Raw genomic sequence first — 26,749 nt, 5'->3', positions numbered from 1 at the left:
CCTGCTGGTTGATTTCAGTACTACATTTTCCAATATTCGCAAAAGCCAAAGCGTTTAAAAAGGATTTCAGACACAATCAGTGGCAGGCAACTGTATGACCAGTTTATATCACTGCGCTCTGCACGTTTATGACCAGTTTATATCACTGCGCTCTGCACGTTTATGACCAGTTTATATCACTGCGCTCTGCACGTTTATGACCAGTTTATATCACTGCGCTCTGCACGTTTATGACCAGTTTATATCACTGTGCTCTGCGTGTTTATGACCAGTTTATATCACTGCACTCTGTGTGTTTATGACCAGTTTATATCACTGCGCTCTGCACGTTTATGACCAGTTTATATCACTGCGCTCTGCGCGTTTATGACCAGTTTATATCACTGCGCTCTGCACGTTTATGACCAGTTTATATCACTGTGCTCTGTGTGTTTATGACCAGTTTATATCACTGCGCTCTGTGTGTTTATGACCAGTTTATATCACTGCGCTCTGCGCGTTTATGACCAGTTTATATCACTGCGCTCTGTGTGTTTATGACCAGTTTATATCACTGCGCTCTGCACGTTTATGACCAGTTTATATCACTGCGCTCTGCACGTTTATGACCAGTTTATATCACTGCGCTCTGTGTGTTTATGACCAGTTTATATCACTGCGCTCTGCACGTTTATGACCAGTTTATATCACTGCGCTCTGCACGTTTATGACCAGTTTATATCACTGCGCTCTGCACGTTTATGACCAGTTTATATCACTGCGCTCTGCGTGTTTATGACCAGTTTATATCACTGCGCTCTGTGTGTTTATGACCAGTTTATATCACTGCGCTCTGCGCGTTTATGACCAGTTTATATCACTGCGCTCTGTGTGTTTATGACCAGTTTATATCACTGCGCTCTGTGTGTTTATGACCAGTTTATATCACTGCGCTCTGTGTGTTTATGACCAGTTTATATCACTGCGCTCTGCGCGTTTATGACCAGTTTATATCACTGCGCTCTGCACGTTTATGACCAGTTTATATCACTGCGCTCTGTGTGTTTATGACCAGTTTATATCACTGCGCTCTGCACGTTTATGACCAGTTTATATCACTGCGCTCTGCGTGTTTATGACCAGTTTATATCACTGCGCTCTGCGCGTTTATGACCAGTTTATATCACTGCGCTCTGCACGTTTATGACCAGTTTATATCACTGCGCTCTGCACGTTTATGACCAGTTTATATCACTGCGCTCTGCACGTTTATGACCAGTTTATATCACTGCGCTCTGCGCGTTTATGACCAGTTTATATCACTGCGCTCTGCGCGTTTATGACCAGTTTATATCACTGTGCTCTGTGTGTTTATGACCAGTTTATATCACTGCGCTCTGTGTGTTTATGACCAGTTTATATCACTGCGCTCTGCGTGTTTATGACCAGTTTATATCACTGCGCTCTGCACGTTTATGACCAGTTTATATCACTGCGCTCTGCACGTTTATGACCAGTTTATATCACTGCGCTCTGCACGTTTATGACCAGTTTATATCACTGCGCTCTGCGCGTTTATGACCAGTTTATATCACTGCGCTCTGTGTGTTTATGACCAGTTTATATCACTGCGCTCTGCACGTTTATGACCAGTTTATATCACTGCGCTCTGTGTGTTTATGACCAGTTTATATCACTGCGCTCTGTGTGTTTATGACCAGTTTATATCACTGCGCTCTGCACGTTTATGACCAGTTTATATCACTGCGCTCTGTGTGTTTATGACCAGTTTATATCACTGCGCTCTGCACGTTTATGACCAGTTTATATCACTGCGCTCTGCACGTTTATGACCAGTTTATATCACTGCGCTCTGTGTGTTTATGACCAGTTTATATCACTGCGCTCTGTGTGTTTATGACCAGTTTATATCACTGCGCTCTGCACGTTTATGACCAGTTTATATCACTGCGCTCTGTGTGTTTATGACCAGTTTATATCACTGCGCTCTGTGTGTTTATGACCAGTTTATATCACTGCGCTCTGCGTGTTTATGACCAGTTTATATCACTGCGCTCTGCACGTTTATGACCAGTTTATATCACTGCGCTCTGCACGTTTATGACCAGTTTATATCACTGCGCTCTGCACGTTTATGACCAGTTTATATCACTGCGCTCTGCACGTTTATGACCAGTTTATATCACTGCGCTCTGCACGTTTATGACCAGTTTATATCACTGCGCTCTGCACGTTTATGACCAGTTTATATCACTGCGCTCTGCGCGTTTATGACCAGTTTATATCACTGCACTCTGCACGTTTATGACCAGTTTATATCACTGCGCTCTGTGTGTTTATGACCAGTTTATATCACTGCGCTCTGCACGTTTATGACCAGTTTATATCACTGCGCTCTGTGTGTTTATGACCAGTTTATATCACTGCGCTCTGCACGTTTATGACCAGTTTATATCACTGCGCTCTGCGTGTTTATGAACAGTTTATATCACTGCGCTCTGTGTGTTTATGACCAGTTTATATCACTGCGCTCTGCACGTTTATGACCAGTTTATATCACTGCGCTCTGCACGTTTATGACCAGTTTATATCACTGCGCTCTGCACGTTTATGACCAGTTTATATCACTGCGCTCTGCACGTTTATGACCAGTTTATATCACTGCGCTCTGCACGTTTATGACCAGTTTATATCACTGCGCTCTGTGTGTTTATGACCAGTTTATATCACTGCGCTCTGTGTGTTTATGACCAGTTTATATCACTGCGCTCTGTGTGTTTATGACCAGTTTATATCACTGCGCTCTGTGTGTTTATGACCAGTTTATATCACTGCGCTCTGCACGTTTATGACCAGTTTATATCACTGTGCTCTGCGTGTTTATGACCAGTTTATATCACTGCGCTCTGCACGTTTATGACCAGTTTATATCACTGCGCTCTGCGCGTTTATGACCAGTTTATATCACTGCGCTCTGCACGTTTATGACCAGTTTATATCACTGCGCTCTGTGTGTTTATGACCAGTTTATATCACTGCGCTCTGTGTGTTTATGACCAGTTTATATCACTGCGCTCTGCGCGTTTATGACCAGTTTATATCACTGCGCTCTGCGTGTTTATGACCAGTTTATATCACTGCGCTCTGTGTGTTTATGACCAGTTTATATCACTGCGCTCTGCACGTTTATGACCAGTTTATATCACTGCGCTCTGCACGTTTATGACCAGTTTATATCACTGCGCTCTGCGCGTTTATGACCAGTTTATATCACTGCGCTCTGTGTGTTTATGACCAGTTTATATCACTGCGCTCTGCACGTTTATGACCAGTTTATATCACTGCGCTCTGTGTGTTTATGACCAGTTTATATCACTGTGCTCTGCGTGTTTATGACCAGTTTATATCACTGCTCTCTGCACGTTTATGACCAGTTTATATCACTGCGCTCTGCACGTTTATGACCAGTTTATATCACTGCGCTCTGCGCGTTTATGACCAGTTTATATCACTGCGCTCTGCGCGTTTATGACCAGTTTATATCACTGCGCTCTGTGTGTTTATGACCAGTTTATATCACTGCGCTCTGCACGTTTATGACCAGTTTATATCACTGCGCTCTGCGCGTTTATGACCAGTTTATATCACTGCGCTCTGTGTGTTTATGACCAGTTTATATCACTGCGCTCTGCACGTTTATGACCAGTTTATATCACTGCGCTCTGCGCGTTTATGACCAGTTTATATCACTGCGCTCTGTGTGTTTATGACCAGTTTATATCACTGCGCTCTGCACGTTTATGACCAGTTTATATCACTGCGCTCTGTGTGTTTATGACCAGTTTATATCACTGCGCTCTGCACGTTTATGACCAGTTTATATCACTGCGCTCTGCACGTTTATGACCAGTTTATATCACTGCGCTCTGTGTGTTTATGACCAGTTTATATCACTGCGCTCTGTGTGTTTATGACCAGTTTATATCACTGTGCTCTGTGTGTTTATGACCAGTTTATATCACTGCGCTCTGTGTGTTTATGACCAGTTTATATCACTGCGCTCTGTGTGTTTATGACCAGTTTATATCACTGCGCTCTGCACGTTTATGACCAGTTTATATCACTGCGCTCTGTGTGTTTATGACCAGTTTATATCACTGCGCTCTGCGTGTTTATGACCAGTTTATATCACTGCGCTCTGTGTGTTTATGACCAGTTTATATCACTGCGCTCTGCGTGTTTATGACCAGTTTATATCACTGCGCTCTGCACGTTTATGACCAGTTTATATCACTGCGCTCTGCACGTTTATGACCAGTTTATATCACTGCGCTCTGCGCGTTTATGACCAGTTTATATCACTGCGCTCTGCACGTTTATGACCAGTTTATATCACTGCGCTCTGTGTGTTTATGACCAGTTTATATCACTGCGCTCTGCACGTTTATGACCAGTTTATATCACTGCGCTCTGCGTGTTTATGAACAGTTTATATCACTGCGCTCTGTGTGTTTATGACCAGTTTATATCACTGCGCTCTGCACGTTTATGACCAGTTTATATCACTGCGCTCTGTGTGTTTATGACCAGTTTATATCACTGCGCTCTGCACGTTTATGACCAGTTTATATCACTGCGCTCTGTGTGTTTATGACCAGTTTATATCACTGCGCTCTGCACGTTTATGACCAGTTTATATCACTGCGCTCTGCACGTTTATGACCAGTTTATATCACTGCGCTCTGCACGTTTATGACCAGTTTATATCACTGCGCTCTGCGCGTTTATGACCAGTTTATATCACTGCGCTCTGTGTGTTTATGACCAGTTTATATCACTGCGCTCTGTGTGTTTATGACCAGTTTATATCACTGCGCTCTGCACGTTTATGACCAGTTTATATCACTGCGCTCTGTGTGTTTATGACCAGTTTATATCACTGCGCTCTGTGTGTTTATGACCAGTTTATATCACTGCGCTCTGCACGTTTATGACCAGTTTATATCACTGCGCTCTGTGTGTTTATGACCAGTTTATATCACTGCGCTCTGCACGTTTATGACCAGTTTATATCACTGCGCTCTGCACGTTTATGACCAGTTTATATCACTGCGCTCTGTGTGTTTATGACCAGTTTATATCACTGCGCTCTGCACGTTTATGACCAGTTTATATCACTGCGCTCTGTGTGTTTATGACCAGTTTATATCACTGCGCTCTGCACGTTTATGACCAGTTTATATCACTGCGCTCTGTGTGTTTATGACCAGTTTATATCACTGCGCTCTGTGTGTTTATGACCAGTTTATATCACTGTGCTCTGTGTGTTTATGACCAGTTTATATCACTGCGCTCTGTGTGTTTATGACCAGTTTATATCACTGCGCTCTGTGTGTTTATGACCAGTTTATATCACTGCGCTCTGCACGTTTATGACCAGTTTATATCACTGCGCTCTGTGTGTTTATGACCAGTTTATATCACTGCGCTCTGCGTGTTTATGACCAGTTTATATCACTGCGCTCTGTGTGTTTATGACCAGTTTATATCACTGCGCTCTGCGTGTTTATGACCAGTTTATATCACTGCGCTCTGCACGTTTATGACCAGTTTATATCACTGCGCTCTGCACGTTTATGACCAGTTTATATCACTGCGCTCTGCGCGTTTATGACCAGTTTATATCACTGCGCTCTGCACGTTTATGACCAGTTTATATCACTGCGCTCTGTGTGTTTATGACCAGTTTATATCACTGCGCTCTGCACGTTTATGACCAGTTTATATCACTGCGCTCTGCGTGTTTATGAACAGTTTATATCACTGCGCTCTGTGTGTTTATGACCAGTTTATATCACTGCGCTCTGCACGTTTATGACCAGTTTATATCACTGCGCTCTGTGTGTTTATGACCAGTTTATATCACTGCGCTCTGCACGTTTATGACCAGTTTATATCACTGCGCTCTGTGTGTTTATGACCAGTTTATATCACTGCGCTCTGCACGTTTATGACCAGTTTATATCACTGCGCTCTGCACGTTTATGACCAGTTTATATCACTGCGCTCTGCACGTTTATGACCAGTTTATATCACTGCGCTCTGCGCGTTTATGACCAGTTTATATCACTGCGCTCTGTGTGTTTATGACCAGTTTATATCACTGCGCTCTGTGTGTTTATGACCAGTTTATATCACTGCGCTCTGCACGTTTATGACCAGTTTATATCACTGCGCTCTGTGTGTTTATGACCAGTTTATATCACTGCGCTCTGTGTGTTTATGACCAGTTTATATCACTGCGCTCTGCACGTTTATGACCAGTTTATATCACTGCGCTCTGTGTGTTTATGACCAGTTTATATCACTGCGCTCTGCACGTTTATGACCAGTTTATATCACTGCGCTCTGCACGTTTATGACCAGTTTATATCACTGCGCTCTGTGTGTTTATGACCAGTTTATATCACTGCGCTCTGCACGTTTATGACCAGTTTATATCACTGCGCTCTGTGTGTTTATGACCAGTTTATATCACTGCGCTCTGCACGTTTATGACCAGTTTATATCACTGCGCTCTGCACGTTTATGACCAGTTTATATCACTGCGCTCTGCACGTTTATGACCAGTTTATATCACTGCGCTCTGCACGTTTATGACCAGTTTATATCACTGCGCTCTGCACGTTTATGACCAGTTTATATCACTGCGCTCTGCACGTTTATGACCAGTTTATATCACTGCGCTCTGTGTGTTTATGACCAGTTTATATCACTGCGCTCTGTGTGTTTATGACCAGTTTATATCACTGCGCTCTGTGTGTTTATGACCAGTTTATATCACTGCGCTCTGTGTGTTTATGACCAGTTTATATCACTGCGCTCTGCGTGTTTATGACCAGTTTATATCACTGCGCTCTGTGTGTTTATGACCAGTTTATATCACTGCGCTCTGTGTGTTTATGACCAGTTTATATCACTGCGCTCTGTGTGTTTATGACCAGTTTATATCACTGCGCTCTGTGTGTTTATGACCAGTTTATATCACTGCGCTCTGTGTGTTTATGACCAGTTTATATCACTGCGCTCTGCACGTTTATGACCAGTTTATATCACTGCGCTCTGTGTGTTTATGACCAGTTTATATCACTGCGCTCTGCGTGTTTATGACCAGTTTATATCACTGCGCTCTGCGTGTTTATGACCAGTTTATATCACTGCGCTCTGTGTGTTTATGACCAGTTTATATCACTGTGCTCTGTGTGTTTATGACCAGTTTATATCACTGCGCTCTGCACGTTTATGACCAGTTTATATCACTGCGCTCTGTGTGTTTATGACCAGTTTATATCACTGCGCTCTGTGTGTTTATGACCAGTTTATATCACTGTGCTCTGTGTGTTTATGACCAGTTTATATCACTGCGCTCTGTGTGTTTATGACCAGTTTATATCACTGCGCTCTGTGTGTTTATGACCAGTTTATATCACTGCGCTCTGCGTGTTTATGACCAGTTTATATCACTGTGCTCTGTGTGTTTATGACCAGTTTATATCACTGCGCTCTGTGTGTTTATGACCAGTTTATATCACTGCGTTCTGCGCGTTTATGACCAGTTTATATCACTGCGCTCTGTGTGTTTATGACCAGTTTATATCACTGCGCTCTGCACGTTTATGACCAGTTTATATCACTGCGCTCTGTGTGTTTATGACCAGTTTATATCACTGCGCTCTGTGTGTTTATGACCAGTTTATATCACTGCGCTCTGTGTGTTTATGACCAGTTTATATCACTGCGTTCTGCGCGTTTATGACCAGTTTATATCACTGCGCTCTGTGTGTTTATGACCAGTTTATATCACTGCGCTCTGTGTGTTTATGACCAGTTTATATCACTGTGCTCTGTGTGTTTATGACCAGTTTATATCACTGCGCTCTGTGTGTTTATGACCAGTTTATATCACTGTGCTCTGTGTGTTTATGACCAGTTTATATCACTGCGCTCTGTGTGTTTATGACCAGTTTATATCACTGCGCTCTGTGTGTTTATGACCAGTTTATATCACTGCGCTCTGTGTGTTTATGACCAGTTTATATCACTGCGCTCTGTGTGTTTATGACCAGTTTATATCACTGCGCTCTGTGTGTTTATGACCAGTTTATATCACTGCGCTCTGCACGTTTATGACCAGTTTATATTACTGCGCTCTGCACGTTTATGACCAGTTTATATCACTGCGCTCTGTGTGTTTATGACCAGTTTATATCACTGCGCTCTGTGTGTTTATGACCAGTTTATATCACTGCGCTCTGTGTGTTTATGACCAGTTTATATCACTGCGCTCTGCGTGTTTATGACCAGTTTATATCACTGCGCTCTGTGTGTTTATGACCAGTTTATATCACTGCGCTCTGTGTGTTTATGACCAGTTTATATCACTGCGCTCTGCGCGTTTATGACCAGTTTATATCACTGCGCTCTGCGTGTTTATGACCAGTTTATATCACTGCGCTCTGTGTGTTTATGACCAGTTTATATCACTGCGCTCTGTGTGTTTATGACCAGTTTATATCACTGCGCTCTGTGTGTTTATGACCAGTTTATATCACTGCGCTCTGTGTGTTTATGACCAGTTTATATCACTGCGCTCTGCACGTTTATGACCAGTTTATATTACTGCGCTCTGCACGTTTATGACCAGTTTATATCACTGCGCTCTGTGTGTTTATGACCAGTTTATATCACTGCGCTCTGCGTGTTTATGACCAGTTTATATCACTGCGCTCTGTGTGTTTATGACCAGTTTATATCACTGCGCTCTGTGTGTTTATGACCAGTTTATATCACTGCGCTCTGTGTGTTTATGACCAGTTTATATCACTGCGCTCTGTGTGTTTATGACCAGTTTATATCACTGCGCTCTGTGTGTTTATGACCAGTTTATATCACTGTGCTCTGTGTGTTTATGACCAGTTTATATCACTGCGCTCTGTGTGTTTATGACCAGTTTATATCACTGCGCTCTGTGTGTTTATGACCAGTTTATATCACTGCGCTCTGCGTGTTTATGACCAGTTTATATCACTGCGCTCTGTGTGTTTATGACCAGTTTATATCACTGTGCTCTGTGTGTTTATGACCAGTTTATATCACTGCGCTCTGCACGTTTATGACCAGTTTATATCACTGTGCTCTGTGTGTTTATGACCAGTTTATATCACTGCGCTCTGTGTGTTTATGACCAGTTTATATCACTGCGCTCTGCACGTTTATGACCAGTTTATATCACTGTGCTCTGTGTGTTTATGACCAGTTTATATCACTGCGCTCTGTGTGTTTATGACCAGTTTATATCACTGCTCTCTGTGTGTTTATGACCAGTTTATATCACTGCGCCTCTGCGTGTTTATGACCAGTTTATATCACTGCGCTCTGTGTGTTTATGACCAGTTTATATCACTGCGCTCTGTGTGTTTATGACCAGTTTATATCACTGCGCTCTGCGCGTTTATGACCAGTTTATATCACTGCGCTCTGTGTGTTTATGACCAGTTTATATCACTGTGCTCTGTGTGTTTATGACCAGTTTATATCACTGCGCCTCTGCGTGTTTATGACCAGTTTATATCACTGCGCTCTGCACGTTTATGACCAGTTTATATCACTGCGCTCTGCACGTTTATGACCAGTTTATATCACTGCGCTCTGTGTGTTTATGACCAGTTTATATCACTGCGCTCTGTGTGTTTATGACCAGTTTATATCACTGCGCTCTGTGTGTTTATGACCAGTTTATATCACTGCGCTCTGTGTGTTTATGACCAGTTTATATCACTGCGCTCTGCGCGTTTATGACCAGTTTATATCACTGCGCTCTGTGTGTTTATGACCAGTTTATATCACTGCGCTCTATGTGTTTATGACCAGTTTATATCACTGCGCTCTGCGTGTTTATGACCAGTTTATATCACTGCGCTCTGCGCGTTTATGACCAGTTTATATCACTGCACTCTGTGTGTTTATGACCAGTTTATATCACTGCGCTCTGTGTGTTTATGACCAGTTTATATCACTGCACTCTGTGTGTTTATGACCAGTTTATATCACTGCGCTCTGCACGTTTATGACCAGTTTATATCACTGCGCTCTGTGTGTTTATGACCAGTTTATATCACTGCACTCTGTGTGTTTATGACCAGTTTATATCACTGCGCTCTGTGTGTTTATGACCAGTTTATATCACTGCACTCTGTGTGTTTATGACCAGTTTATATCACTGCACTCTGTGTGTTTATGACCAGTTTATATCACTGCACTCTGTGTGTTTATGACCAGTTTATATCACTGCACTCTGTGTGTTTATGACCAGTTTATATCACTGCGCTCTGTGTGTTTATGACCAGTTTATATCACTGCGCTCTGTGTGTTTATGACCAGTTTATATCACTGCGCTCTGTGTGTTTATGACCAGTTTATATCACTGTGCTCTGTGTGTTTATGACCAGTTTATATCACTGCGCTCTGTGTGTTTATGACCAGTTTATATCACTGCGCTCTGCACGTTTATGACCAGTTTATATCACTGCGCTCTGTGTGTTTATGACCAGTTTATATCACTGCGCTCTGTGTGTTTATGACCAGTTTATATCAATGCGCTCTGCACGTTTATGACCAGTTTATATCACTGCGCTCTGCACGTTTATGACCAGTTTATATCACTGCGCTCTGCACGTTTATGACCAGTTTATATCACTGCGCTCTGCACGTTTATGACCAGTTTATATCACTGCGCTCTGTGTGTTTATGACCAGTTTATATCACTGCGCTCTGCACGTTTATGACCAGTTTATATCACTGCGCTCTGCATGTTTATGACCAGTTTATATCACTGCGCTCTGTGTGTTTATGACCAGTTTATATCACTGCACTCTGTGTGTTTATGACCAGTTTATATCACTGCACTCTGTGTGTTTATGACCAGTTTATATCACTGCGCTCTGCACGTTTATGACCAGTTTATATCACTGCGCTCTGCGCGTTTATGACCAGTTTATATCACTGCGCTCTGTGTGTTTATGACCAGTTTATATCACTGCGCTCTGTGTGTTTATGACCAGTTTATATCACTGCGCTCTGTGTGTTTATGACCAGTTTATATCACTGCGCTCTGTGTGTTTATGACCAGTTTATATCACTGCGCTCTGTGTGTTTATGACCAGTTTATATCACTGCGCTCTGCACGTTTATGACCAGTTTATATCACTGCGCTCTGCACGTTTATGACCAGTTTATATCACTGCGCTCTGCACGTTTATGACCAGTTTATATCACTGCGCTCTGCACGTTTATGACCAGTTTATATCACTGCGCTCTGTGTGTTTATGACCAGTTTATATCACTGCGCTCTGCACGTTTATGACCAGTTTATATCACTGCGCTCTGCATGTTTATGACCAGTTTATATCACTGCGCTCTGTGTGTTTATGACCAGTTTATATCACTGCACTCTGTGTGTTTATGACCAGTTTATATCACTGCACTCTGTGTGTTTATGACCAGTTTATATCACTGCGCTCTGTGTGTTTATGACCAGTTTATATCACTGCGCTCTGTGTGTTTATGACCAGTTTATATCACTGCGCTCTGTGTGTTTATGACCAGTTTATATCACTGCACTCTGTGTGTTTATGACCAGTTTATATCACTGCGCTCTGTGTGTTTATGACCAGTTTATATCACTGCACTCTGTGTGTTTATGACCAGTTTATATCACTGCGCTCTGCGTGTTTATGACCAGTTTATATCACTGCGCTCTGCACGTTTATGACCAGTTTATATCACTGCGCTCTGCACGTTTATGACCAGTTTATATCACTGCGCTCTGTGTGTTTATGACCAGTTTATATCACTGCACTCTGCACGTTTATGACCAGTTTATATCACTGCGCTCTGTGTGTTTATGACCAGTTTATATCACTGCACTCTGCACGTTTATGACCAGTTTATATCACTGCGCTCTGTGTGTTTATGACCAGTTTATATCACTGCGCTCTGTGTGTTTATGACCAGTTTATATCACTGCGCTCTGTGTGTTTATGACCAGTTTATATCACTGCGCTCTGTGTGTTTATGACCAGTTTATATCACTGCGCTCTGTGTGTTTATGACCAGTTTATATCACTGCACTCTGTGTGTTTATGACCAGTTTATATCACTGCGCTCTGTGTGTTTATGACCAGTTTATATCACTGCACTCTGTGTGTTTATGACCAGTTTATATCACTGCGCTCTGCGTGTTTATGACCAGTTTATATCACTGCGCTCTGCGCGTTTATGACCAGTTTATATCACTGCGCTCTGCACGTTTATGACCAGTTTATATCACTGCACTCTGTGTGTTTATGACCAGTTTATATCACTGCGCTCTGTGTGTTTATGACCAGTTTATATCACTGCACTCTGTGTGTTTATGACCAGTTTATATCACTGCGCTCTGCGTGTTTATGACCAGTTTATATCACTGCGCTCTGCGTGTTTATGACCAGTTTATATCACTGCGCTCTGCGCGTTTATGACCAGTTTATATCACTGCGCTCTGCACGTTTATGACCAGTTTATATCACTGCGCTCTGTGTGTTTATGACCAGTTTATATCACTGCACTCTGCACGTTTATGACCAGTTTATATCACTGCGCTCTGTGTGTTTATGACCAGTTTATATCACTGCACTCTGCACGTTTATGACCAGTTTATATCACTGCGCTCTGTGTGTTTATGACCAGTTTATATCACTGCGCTCTGTGTGTTTATGACCAGTTTATATCACTGCGCTCTGTGTGTTTATGACCAGTTTATATCACTGCGCTCTGTGTGTTTATGACCAGTTTATATCACTGCGCTCTGTGTGTTTATGACCAGTTTATATCACTGCGCTCTGTGTGTTTATGACCAGTTTATATCACTGCGCTCTGTGTGTTTATGACCAGTTTATATCACTGCGCTCTGTGTGTTTATGACCAGTTTATATCACTGCGCTCTGCACGTTTATGACCAGTTTATATCACTGCGCTCTGCACGTTTATGACCAGTTTATATCACTGCGCTCTGCACGTTTATGACCAGTTTATATCACTGCGCTCTGCGCGTTTATGACCAGTTTATATCACTGCGCTCTGTGTGTTTATGACCAGTTTATATCACTGCGCTCTGTGTGTTTATGACCAGTTTATATCACTGCGCTCTGCACGTTTATGACCAGTTTATATCACTGCGCTCTGCGCGTTTATGACCAGTTTATATCACTGCACTCTGTGTGTTTATGACCAGTTTATATCACTGCGCTCTGTGTGTTTATGACCAGTTTATATCACTGCGCTCTGCGCGTTTATGACCAGTTTATATCACTGCGCTCTGCACGTTTATGACCAGTTTATATCACTGCGCTCTGCGCGTTTATGACCAGTTTATATCACTGCGCTCTGCGCGTTTATGACCAGTTTATATCACTGCGCTCTGCGTGTTTATGACCAGTTTATATCACTGCGCTCTGTGTGTTTATGACCAGTTTATATCACTGCGCTCTGTGTGTTTATGACCAGTTTATATCACTGCGCTCTGCGCGTTTATGACCAGTTTATATCACTGCGCTCTGTGTGTTTATGACCAGTTTATATCACTGCGCTCTGCACGTTTATGACCAGTTTATATCACTGCGCTCTGTGTGTTTATGACCAGTTTATATCACTGCGCTCTGCGCGTTTATGACCAGTTTATATCACTGCGCTCTGTGTGTTTATGACCAGTTTATATCACTGCGCTCTGCACGTTTATGACCAGTTTATATCACTGCGCTCTGTGTGTTTATGACCAGTTTATATCACTGCGCTCTGCACGTTTATGACCAGTTTATATCACTGCGCTCTGCACGTTTATGACCAGTTTATATCACTGCGCTCTGTGTGTTTATGACCAGTTTATATCACTGCGCTCTGCACGTTTATGACCAGTTTATATCACTGCGCTCTGCGCGTTTATGACCAGTTTATATCACTGCGCTCTGTGTGTTTATGACCAGTTTATATCACTGCGCTCTGTGTGTTTATGACCAGTTTATATCACTGCGCTCTGTGTGTTTATGACCAGTTTATATCACTGCGCTCTGTGTGTTTATGACCAGTTTATATCACTGCGCTCTGCGCGTTTATGACCAGTTTATATCACTGCGCTCTGTGTGTTTATGACCAGTTTATATCACTGCGCTCTGTGTGTTTATGACCAGTTTATATCACTGCGCTCTGTGTGTTTATGACCAGTTTATATCACTGCGCTCTGCACGTTTATGACCAGTCAACTTTATAGCACTCAGCGTTGCATTCTGTATACAGCACGTCTCTGTCTGAGAGACAGAGACAGCCAAGTACCGTGCTGGATAAGGGCCACAGTGCTGGATAAGGGCCACAGTGCTGGATAAGGGCCACAGTGCTGGATAAGGGCCACAGTGCTGGATAAGGGCCACAGTGCTGGATAAGGGCCACAGTGCTGGATAAGGGCCACAGTGCGGGATAAGGGCCACAGTGCTGGATAAGGGCCACAGTGCTGGATAAGGGCCACAGTGCTGGATAAGGGCCACAGGCATAAAGATAAGGGCCACAGGCATAAAGATAAGGGCCACAGTGCTGGATAAGGGCCACAGTGCTGGATAAGGGCCACAGTGCTGGATAAGGGCCACAGTGCTGGATAAGGGCCACAGTGCTGGATAAGGGCCACAGGCATAAAGATAAGGGCCACAGTGCTGGATAAGGGCCACAGTGCGGGATAAGGGCCACAGTGCTGGATAAGGGCCACAGTGCTGGATAAGGGCCACAGTGCTGGATAAGGGCCACAGGCATAAAGATAAGGGCCACAGTGCTGGATAAGGGCCACAGTGCTGGATAAGGGCCACAGTGCTGGATAAGGGCCACAGTGCTGGATAAGGGCCACAGGCATAAAGATAAGGGCCACAGTGCTGGATAAGGGCCACAGTGCTGGATAAGGGCCACAGGCATAAAGATAGGGCCACAGTGCTGGATAAGGGCCACAGGCGTAAAGATAAGGGCCACAGGCATAAAGATAAGGGCCACAGGCATAAAGATAAGGGCCACAGGCATAAAGATAAGGGCCACAGGCATAAAGATAAGGGCCACAGGCGTAAAGACCACCTTACCTTAACTCTGTCCAGCTTGCCATATAGCCCTAAAGGCGAGTTATGTTTAATCCACGTTAATCTGCGATTGATTCGCATTCAATTTAGCATGTTGCAGCATTTTTAGCTAGCGCCGCCAGGCCTCGATAACGTAAAAAAAAACGGACAAAGACCCCCCACGTGCACACCCGTGCAGAACCATGCAGTGATGTGGTCACTCACCGCGGCTAAAGGGATAGCGTCCCGGTGTGAGGGTGCCCTCCTCTGGGGGCCCCGGATAGCGTCCCGGTGTGAGGGTGCCCTCCTCTGGGGGCCCCGGATAGCGTCCCAGTGTGAGGGGGCCCTCCTCTGGGGGCCCCGGAGCTGCTGCTGCTGTGTCCGGGGGAGCGGGTGGAACCTCCGGCCCGGGTTTGGTGACCGCCGTGAGGGGGAGATGGGGCAGGACCCCGGGGGCCTCGGGGGCCTCGGGGGCGGAACGTTCCGGGATTACTTGAGACACCGGCTCCTCGAGTACAGATGGGTCTGCTGAAATGATTGATTGATTGATTTTTATGGACCTTTGACGTAAGAATACACACATATATATATATATATATATATAAACATATATATATTTCACGTGGAAGCCAAAAATAGCGACCTGACGCACCGTCCCGCGTGTTTGGCGTCGACACCACTGCCTGGGAGACGCTGGCGCCGACAGGGGCGTGCACGGCGACGACAGGGGCGTGCACGGCGATGGGAGGGGCGTGCACGTTGCCCACAGCCTCAGATGTTCTCTGTTCCTCCTCAATCCCGTCACAGTCTAGCTGGGAACCCTGCTGTGCACTGGAGGAACCACCTGCACGCGCGCACACAGATGCACGCACGCACGCACACACACACACACACACACACACACACACACACACACACACACACACACACACACACACACACACACACACACACACACACACACACACACACACACACACACACACACACACACACACACACACACACACACACACACATCCATAGCCAGTCAGTTAATGTGTGTACTTGTATATGTGACGCACTGTGAATGGAAGACATCCAACGTCATTGGATTATTATTAATTTTCTAATCTCAGAGTGTGGTGTCATCCAGTGTAGTCTAATCTCAGAGTGTGGTGTCATCCAGTGCAGTCTAATCTCAGAGTGTGGTGTCATCCAGTGTAGTCTAATCTCAGAGTGTGGTGTCATCCAGTGTAGTTTAATCTCAGAGTGTGGTGTCATCCAGTGTAGTCTAATCTCAGAGTGTGGTGTCATCCAGTGTAGTTTAATCTCAGAGTGTGGTGTCATCCAGTGTAGTTTAATCTCAGAGTGTGGTGTCATCCAGTGTAGTCTAATCTCAGTGTGGTGTCATCCAGTGTAGTTTAATCTCAGTGTGGTGTCATCCAGTGTAGTCTAATCTCAGTGTGGTGTCATCCAGTGCAGTCTAATCTCAGTGTGGTGTCATCCAGTGTAGTTTAATCTCAGAGTGTGGTGTCATCCAGTGTAGTCTAATCTCAGTGTGGTGTCATCCAGTGTAGTCTAATCTCAGAGTGGTGTCATCCAGTGTAGTCTAATCTCAGAGTGTGGTGTCATCCAGTGTAGTTTAATCTCAGTGTGGTGTCATCCAGTGTAGTCTAATCTCAGTGTGGTGTCATCCAGTGCAGTTTAATCTCAGTGTGGTGTCATCCAGTGTAGTCTAATCTCAGAGTGTGGTGTCATCCAGTGTAGTCTAATCTCAGAGTGTGGTGTCATCCAGTGCAGTTTAATCTCAGAGTGTGGTGTCATCCAGTGTAGTCTAATCTCAGTGTGGTGTCATCCAGTGTAGTCTAATCTCAGTGTGGTGTCATCCAGTGTAGTTTAATCTCAGTGTGGTGTCATCCAGTGTAGTTTAATCTCAGAGTGTGGTGTCATCCAGTGTAGTCTAATCTCAGAGTGTGGTGTCATCCAGTGTAGTTTAATCTCAGTGTGGTGTCATCCAGTGTAGTCTAATCTCAGAGTGTGGTGTCATCCAGTGTAGTCTAATCTCAGAGTGTGGTGTCATCCAGTGTAGTCTAATCTCAGAGTGTGGTGTCATCCAGTGTAGTTTAATCTCAGTGTGGTGTCATCCAGTGTAGTTTAATCTCAGTGTGGTGTCATCCAGTGTAGTCTAATCTCAGTGTGGTGTCATCCAGTGTAGTCTAATCTCAGAGTGTGGTGTCATCCAGTGTAGTCTAATCTCAGTGTGGTGTCATCCAGTGTAGTTTAATCTCAGAGTGTGGTGTCATCCAGTGTAGTTTAATCTCAGAGTGTGGTGTCATCCAGTGTAGTCTAATCTCAGAGTGTGGTGTCATCCAGTGTAGTTTAATCTCAGTGTGGTGTCATCCAGTGTAGTCTAATCTCAGAGTGTGGTGTCATCCAGTGTAGTTTAATCTCAGAGTGTGGTGTCATCCAGTGTAGTCTAATCTCAGAGTGTGGTGTCATCCAGTGTAGTTTAATCTCAGAGTGTGGTGTCATCCAGTGTAGTCTAATCTCAGAGTGTGGTGTCATCCAGTGTAGTTTAATCTCAGTGTGGTGTCATCCAGTGTAGTCTAATCTCAGAGTGTGGTGTCATCCAGTGCAGTCTAATCTCAGTGTGGTGTCATCCAGTGCAGTCTAATCTCAGTGTGGTGTCATCCAGTGCAGTCTAATCTCAGTGTGGTGTCATCCAGTGCAGTCTAATCTCAGTGTGGTGTCATCCAGTGTAGTTTAATCTCAGAGTGTGGTGTCATCCAGTGCAGTCTAATCTCAGTGTGGTGTCATCCAGTGTAGTCTAATCTCAGTGTGGTGTCATCCAGTGTAGTTTAATCTCAGTGTGGTGTCATCCAGTGCAGTCTAATCTCAGTGTGGTGTCATCCAGTGTAGTCTAATCTCAGTGTGGTGTCATCCAGTGCAGTCTAATCTCAGTGTGGTGTCATCCAGTGTAGTTTAATCTCAGAGTGTGGTGTCATCCAGTGTAGTCTAATCTCAGTGTGGTGTCAGCCAGTGTAGTTTAATCTCAGTGTGGTGTCATCCAGTGTAGTCTAATCTCAGAGTGGTGTCATCCAGTGTAGTCTAATCTCAGTGTGGTGTCATCCAGTGTAGTTTAATCTCAGTGTGGTGTCATCCAGTGTAGTTTAATCTCAGAGTGTGGTGTCATCCAGTGTAGTCTAATCTCAGAGTGTGGTGTCATCCAGTGTAGTCTAATCTCAGAGTGTGGTGTCATCCAGTGTAGTCTAATCTCAGAGTGTGGTGTCATCCAGTGCAGTTTAAGCGATCACAACGTGGTCCTTTGTACCCATTAAAAGTCATAATGAAACACTGCAGTGACCTTTTATTGTATTGTATTGTATTGTATTGTATTGTATTGTATTGTATTTCATTTCATTTCATTTCATTTCATTTCATTTCATTTCATTTCATTTCATTTCATTTCATTTCATTTCATTTTATTTTATCGCTTCAAATAGCAATATTGGTTGTTCAGTTTGATCCACCAGTTTTGGAGATATGGCTTATAGAGTAATGTCTGGCAGAGAATATTTACATCCATCTTCTGTGGACTCTAACATTACACCTATATGTTTAAGCATTTATTTCATATTTACATGTCTTCTGTGGCCTCTATAACATTACACCTAGCTACATGTTTAAGCATTTATTTCATATGTACATGTCTTCTGTGGACTCTAACATTACACCTATAGCTACATGTTTAAGCATTTATTTCATATTTACATGTCTTCTGTGGACTTTAACATTACACCTACTAGCTACATGTTTAAGCATTTATTTCATATTTACATGTCTTCTGTGGACTTTAACATTACACCTATAGCTACATGTTTAAGCATTTATTTCATATTTACATGTCTACTGTGGACTCTAACATTACACCTAAGAGCTACATGTTTAAGCATTTATTTCATATTTACATGTCTTCTGTGGTCTCTAACATTACACCTAGCTATACTGTACTTGTTTAAGCATTTATTTCATATTTACATGTCTTCTGTGGTCTCTAACATTACACCTAGCTACACGTTTAAGCATTTATTTCATATTTACATGTCTACTGTGGACTCTAACCTTACACCTAGCTACATGTTTAAGCATTTATTTCATATTTACATGTCTACTGTGGACTCTAACATTACACCTAGCTACATATTTTAGCATTTATTTCATAATGTACAATTTCAGCTCTGACACTTATTTCAGACATGCTCTAGTATGTGAAGAGTCTGCCTGTGCTATGAACTCATTTTGGATTAAAGAAGAAAAATATAAATTCAGTTATTCTCCTATATGGAGGTTGGACGATGACAGGCTCTCAGTCAAATATCTGGACACATACTGTATGTATGTAAATTATGTAAGTGTATATGTGACTAGATTTGACTGAGATGAGTTTACATGAGTTAAAAGCACAGGCAGACTCTTCACATATACTAGAGCATGTCTGAAATAAATGTCAGAGCTGAAATCCACATGTGAAATAAATGTTTAAACATGTAGCTAGGTGTAATGTTAGAGACCACAGAAGACATGTAAATATGAAATAAATGCTTAAACATGTAGCTAGGTGTAATGTTAGAGACCACAGAAGACACGTAAATATGAAATAAATGCTTAAACATGTAGCTATAGGTGTAATGCTAGAGACCACAGAAGACATGTAAATATGAAATAAATGCTTAAACATGTAGCTATAGGTGTGATGTTAGAGACCACAGAAGACATGTAAATATGAAATAAATGCTTAAACATGTAGCTATAGGTGTAATGTTAGAGACCACAGAAGACATGTAAATATGAAATAAATGCTTAAACATGTAGCTATAGGTGTAATGTTAGAGACCACAGAAGACATGTAAATATGAAATAAATGCTTAAACATGTAGCTAGGTGTAATGTTAGAGACCACAGAAGTGAACCTTTCAAGCCTGTTTTCTCAACTCGCTGTTTCTCTGCAAGACATTACTCTATAAGCCATATCTCCAAAACTGGAGGGTCAAACTGAATAACCAATATGTCAATCCAATGGCAGTCCATCAGTCAAATGTAGTCACATATAAGAGGATGTGTATGGGATGTGTATAGAGGGTGTGTATGGGATGTGTGTACCTTGGTCTCTGCCAGTCCCGTTCACTGTAACATCTTCTCTTCTCACCTCCTTGGCCTCCACACCCTGTTTAGACAGACACACCCTGTTTAGATGAACACACCCTGTTTAGACAGACACACCCTGTTTAGACAGACTCACCCTGTTCAGACAGACTCACCCTGTTTAGACAGACTCACCCTGTTTAGACAGACTCACCCTGTTTAGACAGACTCACCCTGTTTAGACAGACTCACCCTGTTTAGACAGACACACCCTGTTTAGACAGACTCACCCTGTTTAGACAGACACACCCTGTTTAGACAGACTCACCCTGTTCAGACAGACACACCCTGTTTAGACAGACACACCCTGTTTAGACAGACACACCCTGTTTAGACAGACACACCCTGTTTAGACAGACACACCCTGTTTAGACAGACTCACCCTGTTTAGACAGACTCACCCTGTTTAGACAGACTCACCCTGTTTAGACAGACACACCCTGTTTAGACAGACTCACCCTGTTTAGACAGACTCACCCTGTTTAGACAGACACACCCTGTTTAGACAGACTCACCCTGTTTAGACAGACACACCCTGTTTAGACAGACTCACCCTGTTTAGACAGACTCACCCTGTTTAGACAGACTCACCCTGTTTAGACAGACACACCCTGTTTAGACAGACTCACCCTGTTTAGACAGACTCACCCTGTTTAGACAGACTCACCCTGTTTAGACAGACTCACCCTGTTTAGACAGACTCACCCTGTTCAGACAGACTCACCCTGTTTAGACAGACACACCCTGTTTATACAGACACACCCTGTTTATACAGACTCACCCTGTTTATACAGACTCACCCTGTTTAGACAGACTCACCCTGTTTAGACAGACACACCCTGTTTAGACAGACTCACCCTGTTTAGACAGACTCACCCTGTTTAGACAGACTCACCCTGTTCAGACAGACTCACCCTGTTTAGACAGACACACCCTGTTTAGACAAACACACCCTGTTTAGACAGACTCACCCTGTTCAGACAGACACACCCTGTTTAGACAGACACACCCTGTTTAGACAGACTCACCCTGTTTAGACAGACACACCCTGTTTAGACAGACTCACCCTGTTTAGACAGACTCACCCTGTTTAGACAGACTCACCCTGTTTAGACAGACTCACCCTGTTTAGACAGACTCACCCTGTTTAGACAGACTCACCCTGTTTAGACAGACACACCCTGTTTAGACAGACTCACCCTGTTTAGACAGACACACCCTGTTTAGACAAACACACCCTGTTTAGACAGACTCACCCTGTTTAGACAGACTCACCCTGTTTAGACAGACTCACCCTGTTTAGACAGACTCACCCTGTTTAGACAGACTCACCCTGTTTAGACAGACTCACCCTGTTCAGACAGACTCACCCTGTTCAGACAGACTCACCCTGTTTAGACAGACTCACCCTGTTTAGACAGACTCACCCTGTTTAGACAGACTCACCCTGTTCAGACAGACACACCCTGTTTAGACAGACTCACCCTGTTTAGACAGACTCACCCTGTTTAGACAGACTCACCCTGTTTAGACAGACACACCCTGTTTAGACAGACTCACCCTGTTTAGACAGACTCACCCTGTTCAGACAGACACACCCTGTTCAGACAGACTCACCCTGTTTAGACAGACTCACCCTGTTTAGACAGACTCACCCTGTTTAGACAGACTCGCCCTGTTTAGACAGACTCGCCCTGTTTAGACAGACTCACCCTGTTTAGACAGACTCACCCTGTTTAGACAGACTCACCCTGTTTAGACAGACTCACCCTGTTTAGACAGACTCGCCCTGTTTAGATGAACACACCCTGTTTAGACAGACACACCCTGTTTAGACAGACTCACCCTGTTTAGACAGACTCGCCCTGTTTAGACAGACTCACCCTGTTTAGACAGACTCACCCTGTTTAGACAGACTCACCCTGTTTAGACAGACTCACCCTGTTTAGACAGACTCACCCTGTTTAGACAGACTCACCCTGTTTAGACAGACACACCCTGTTTAGACAAACACACCCTGTTTAGACAGACTCACCCTGTTTAGACAGACTCACCCTGTTCAGACAGACTCACCCTGTTTAGACAGACACACCCCTGTTTAGACAGACTCACCCTGTTTAGACAGACTCACCCTGTTTAGACAGACTCGCCCTGTTTAGATGAACACACCCTGTTTAGACAGACACACCCTGTTTAGACAGACTCACCCTGTTTAGACAGACTCGCCCCTGTTTAGACAGACTCACCCTGTTTAGACAGACTCACCCTGTTTAGACAGACTCACCCTGTTTAGACAGACTCACCCTGTTTAGACAGACACACCCTGTTCAGACAGACTCACCCTGTTTAGACAGACTCACCCTGTTTAGACAGACTCACCCTGTTCAGACAGACTCACCCTGTTTAGACAGACACACCCTGTTCGGACAGACTCACCCTGTTTAGACAGACTCACCCTGTTTAGACAGACTCACCCTGTTTAGACAGACTCACCCTGTTTAGACAGACTCACCCTGTTTAGACAGACTCACCCTGTTTAGACAGACTCACCCTGTTTAGACAGACACACCCTGTTTAGACAGACTCACCCTGTTTAGACAGACTCGCCCTGTTTAGACAGACACACCCTGTTTAGACAGACTCACCCTGTTTAGACAGACACACCCTGTTTAGACAGACTCACCCTGTTTAGACAGACACACCCTGTTTAGACAGACTCGCCCTGTTTAGACAGACTCACCCTGTTTAGACAGACTCACCCTGTTTAGACAGACACACCCTGTTTAGACAGACTCACCCTGTTTAGACAGACACACCCTGTTTAGACAGACTCGCCCTGTTTAGACAGACTCACCCTGTTTAGACAGACTCACCCTGTTTAGACAGACACACCCTGTTTAGACAGACACACCCTGTTTAGACAGACTCACCCTGTTTAGACAGACTCACCCTGTTTAGACAGACACACCCTGTTTAGACAGACTCACCCTGTTTAGACAGACTCACCCTGTTCAGACAGACTCACCCTGTTCAGACAGACTCACCCTGTTCAGACAGACTCACCCTGTTTAGACAGACACGCCCTGTTTAGACAGACACGCCCTGTTTAGACAGACTCACCCTGTTTAGACAGACTCACCCTGTTTAGACAGACACACCCTGTTTAGACAGACTCACCCTGTTTAGACAGACTCACCCTGTTTAGACAGACTCACCCTGTTCAGACAGACTCACCCTGTTTAGACAGACACACCCTGTTCAGACAGACTCACCCTGTTTAGACAGACTCACCCTGTTTAGACAGACTCACCCTGTTTAGACAGACTCACCCTGTTCAGACAGACTCACCCTGTTTAGACAGACACACCCTGTTCAGACAGACTCACCCTGTTTAGACAGACACACCCTGTTCAGACAGACTCACCCTGTTTAGACAGACTCACCCTGTTTAGACAGACTCACCCTGTTCAGACAGACACACCCTGTTTAGACAGACACACCCTGTTTAGACAGACTCACCCTGTTTAGACAGACTCACCCTGTTTAGACAGACTCACCCTGTTCAGACAGACTCACCCTGTTCAGACAGACTCACCCTGTTTAGACAGACACACCCTGTTCAGACAGACTCACCCTGTTTAGACAGACACACCCTGTTCAGACAGACTCACCCTGTTTAGACAGACACACCCTGTTCAGACAGACTCACCCTGTTTAGACAGACTCACCCTGTTTAGACAGACTCACCCTGTTCAGACAGACACACCCTGTTTAGACAGACACACCCTGTTTAGACAGACTCACCCTGTTTCCATGTATTTATAAAGCACCTTTCGAAACAAGGTTACAAAGTGCTGAACAGTGACACAATATAAAACAATCAGGTTAAAACGAAACTAAAAATAAAACAAAATAATGCAAGAAAAAAAAAAATATATATATATATAATCATATAATCAATACTCAAAGATTAAAACAGAAACAATGGATATGGATGACATCACGGATACGGATGATGACATCACGGATACGGATGACATCACGGATGACATCACAGAGACAGGGCGGGGCCCAGTGCGTGCGATGGAACAGCTGCTCTGCCCTTTAGCAGGCAGACAGGTGACGTTATGCCCCCCCCCTCCCCCCCCCCCCCCCTCTCTAGGAGGGCTATTTTGGACATCCACATAAAAGCGCGTGGGGCTCTCTCGCCCCTCTCTCTCTCGCCGCTCCGCTTACGTCCCAAGATAGACTCTCTCCCCCCACCACCCCCCCCCCCGCCCCGGTAGACCCTAAATATACACTGCACCCCCCCCCCCCCTGAGCCCAGTAACTACCCCCTCCTCCCCTCCCTGCCCTACAGTTACCCCCGCATGGAGCAACACAACATGCATCACCATCAGAGAGTGGATTAGATTAATACATGGAGATAGTTAGGACAGGCAGACAGCAGGCAGACAGGCAGACAGGCAGGCAGGCAGGCAGGCAGACAGGCAGGCAGACAGGCAGGCAGACAGGCAGGCAGGCAGGCAGGCAGGCAGACAGACAGACAGACAGACAGTTAAATGAGCATGACATCACACCTATAGCCGCAGATTTGAGAACGGAGGATTAATAGACATTATAATATAAATATAGTCAGTTGTGCTGACTGGTGATTATAGACAGAGTTCTGTCAGAGCAGCAGAACTACACACACACACACACACACACACACACACACACACACACACACACACACACACACACACACACACACACACACACACACACACACACACACACACACACACACACACACACACACACACACACACACACACACACACACACACACACACACACACACAGGAGGCTGCCAGAGCAGCGCAGTATGTTATGAGGGATTAGCGGTGGTTGATGGGCCGTCCGGTAGCCACTTCATCCACTTCAATCAGCACCTCACAGGCACAGGAGACACGTGTGTGTGTGTGTGTGTGTGTGTGTGTGTGTGTGTGTGTGTGTGTGTGTGTGTGTGTGTGTGTGTGTGTGTGTGTGTGTGGGCTTTCACTTCTAGTGACTTTTGAGCGGTGCTAGCCCTGCCCCTAGCCCCTCCTATACACAGGTTTAAGGTTTGTCTTTAGTGTTTGTTTAGAAAACGCCACATTGACAACAAAGGGAACATTTACGTCATATTGTCTTTTTATTTATTGTTAATGACATTTAATGTTTGTGTTTTACACCGTTTGTTTTACATCACCATTACTCTTATTATATATTTTACCTAATCAACATGAGTTAGACTTTGATGTGTTAGCGCCTCTCACTTCACACGGGTGTGATTTTTAGTAGTTGACTATAGTTGCGTATAGTTAACTATACCCATTGTGTAAAAAAGAAAACTTAGAAAAATGTAAAAACTGTACATTGGTGACTATATAGCTATAATCCCCCCCCCCCCCCCCCCCCCCCCATTTCCCCTCACTGTATATGTATCTTTTCCCTTTTTGCTTCCTTTATGATGAATTCCTGTTCTGTTCTTTAACTACATAGAAGTGTCTATTTGTACGTCTCTAAATGTTTTGATGAATTGAACAATGTGGACCCTGTTGTAAACAAGTGTAATGCTTAATTGGGTCGTCCACTCACAGTTAACAGTCTTTGTATTGAGTTTGTGCTTAAAATGTACTGTATAAATTCTACAAACTGTTAATAAATATTTCAATCAATCAATCAATCAATCTAGTTCAGGGGTGGTGCAACTTTGATGACGGAGAGGGCCAATATATTTCCACACTCACTCCAGAGGGCCATATATTACTGTCGTAGCAATGCTATATTCGAATTGAAATAAGTTGAGCCAGAAGGCAAAGCTCTCTGTCTACCGAGCAATCTTCGTTCCTACTCTCACCTATGGTCATGAAGTGTTCCTACTCTCACCTATGGTCATGAAGTGTTCCTACTCTCACCTATGGTCATGAAGTGTTCCTACTCTCACCTATGGTCATGAAGTGTTCCTACTCTCATCTATGGTCATGAAGTGTGGGTCATGACCGAAAGCATAAGGTCACGAATACAAGCGGCTGAAATTAGTTTTCTTCGACGGGTGGCTGGCATCTCCCTTAGAGATAGGGTGAGAAGTTCAGTCACACGAGAGAGACTCGGAGTAGAACCGCTGCTCCTTCGCCTGGAAAGGAGCCAGCTTAGGTGGTTCGGGCATCTGGTTAGGATGCCACTCGGGCGCCTCCCTAGGGAGGTCCTCGACGCATGTCCCACTGGGAGGAGACCCCGGGGCAGACCAAGGCGCAGTTGGAGGAAATACATCGACTCTCTGGCCTTGGAACGTCTCGGAATCCCCCAGGAGGAAGTCACTGATGTTGCTCGGGCGCGGGGGCAAGTCAGGGCTC

At 44.2% G+C, this 26,749-nt stretch overlaps 1 protein-coding gene across 4 annotated transcripts in view; it reads right to left on the bottom strand.

The window, feature by feature from the left end:
- The window catches only part of LOC310872632 (uncharacterized protein), a 174,042-nt gene that overhangs the window by 34,357 nt on the left and 112,936 nt on the right, over nucleotides 1-26,749 (bottom strand). Inside the window, exons 4-6 of one of the 4 annotated variants that reach the window (XM_083784669.1) lie at nucleotides 20,325-20,388; nucleotides 15,826-16,026; nucleotides 15,408-15,710 (exon numbers count right to left, since the gene is read on the bottom strand). In XM_083784669.1, coding sequence (XP_083640795.1) covers nucleotides 15,408-15,710; nucleotides 15,826-16,026; nucleotides 20,325-20,388 — 568 coding nt within the window. The remainder of the gene's footprint in view (nucleotides 1-15,407; nucleotides 15,711-15,825; nucleotides 16,027-20,324; nucleotides 20,389-26,749) is intronic. The other 3 variants (XM_083784670.1, XM_083784671.1, XM_083784672.1) reach the window with 3 other exon arrangements.

This window comes from Protomyctophum parallelum (assembly GCF_964188405.1).
Source record: "Protomyctophum parallelum genome assembly, chromosome: 1".
Taxonomy (NCBI): domain Eukaryota; kingdom Metazoa; phylum Chordata; class Actinopteri; order Myctophiformes; family Myctophidae; genus Protomyctophum; species Protomyctophum parallelum.
The sequence above is the reverse complement of the archived record's forward strand: the minus strand, read 5'-3'. Positions and strand labels throughout refer to the sequence as shown.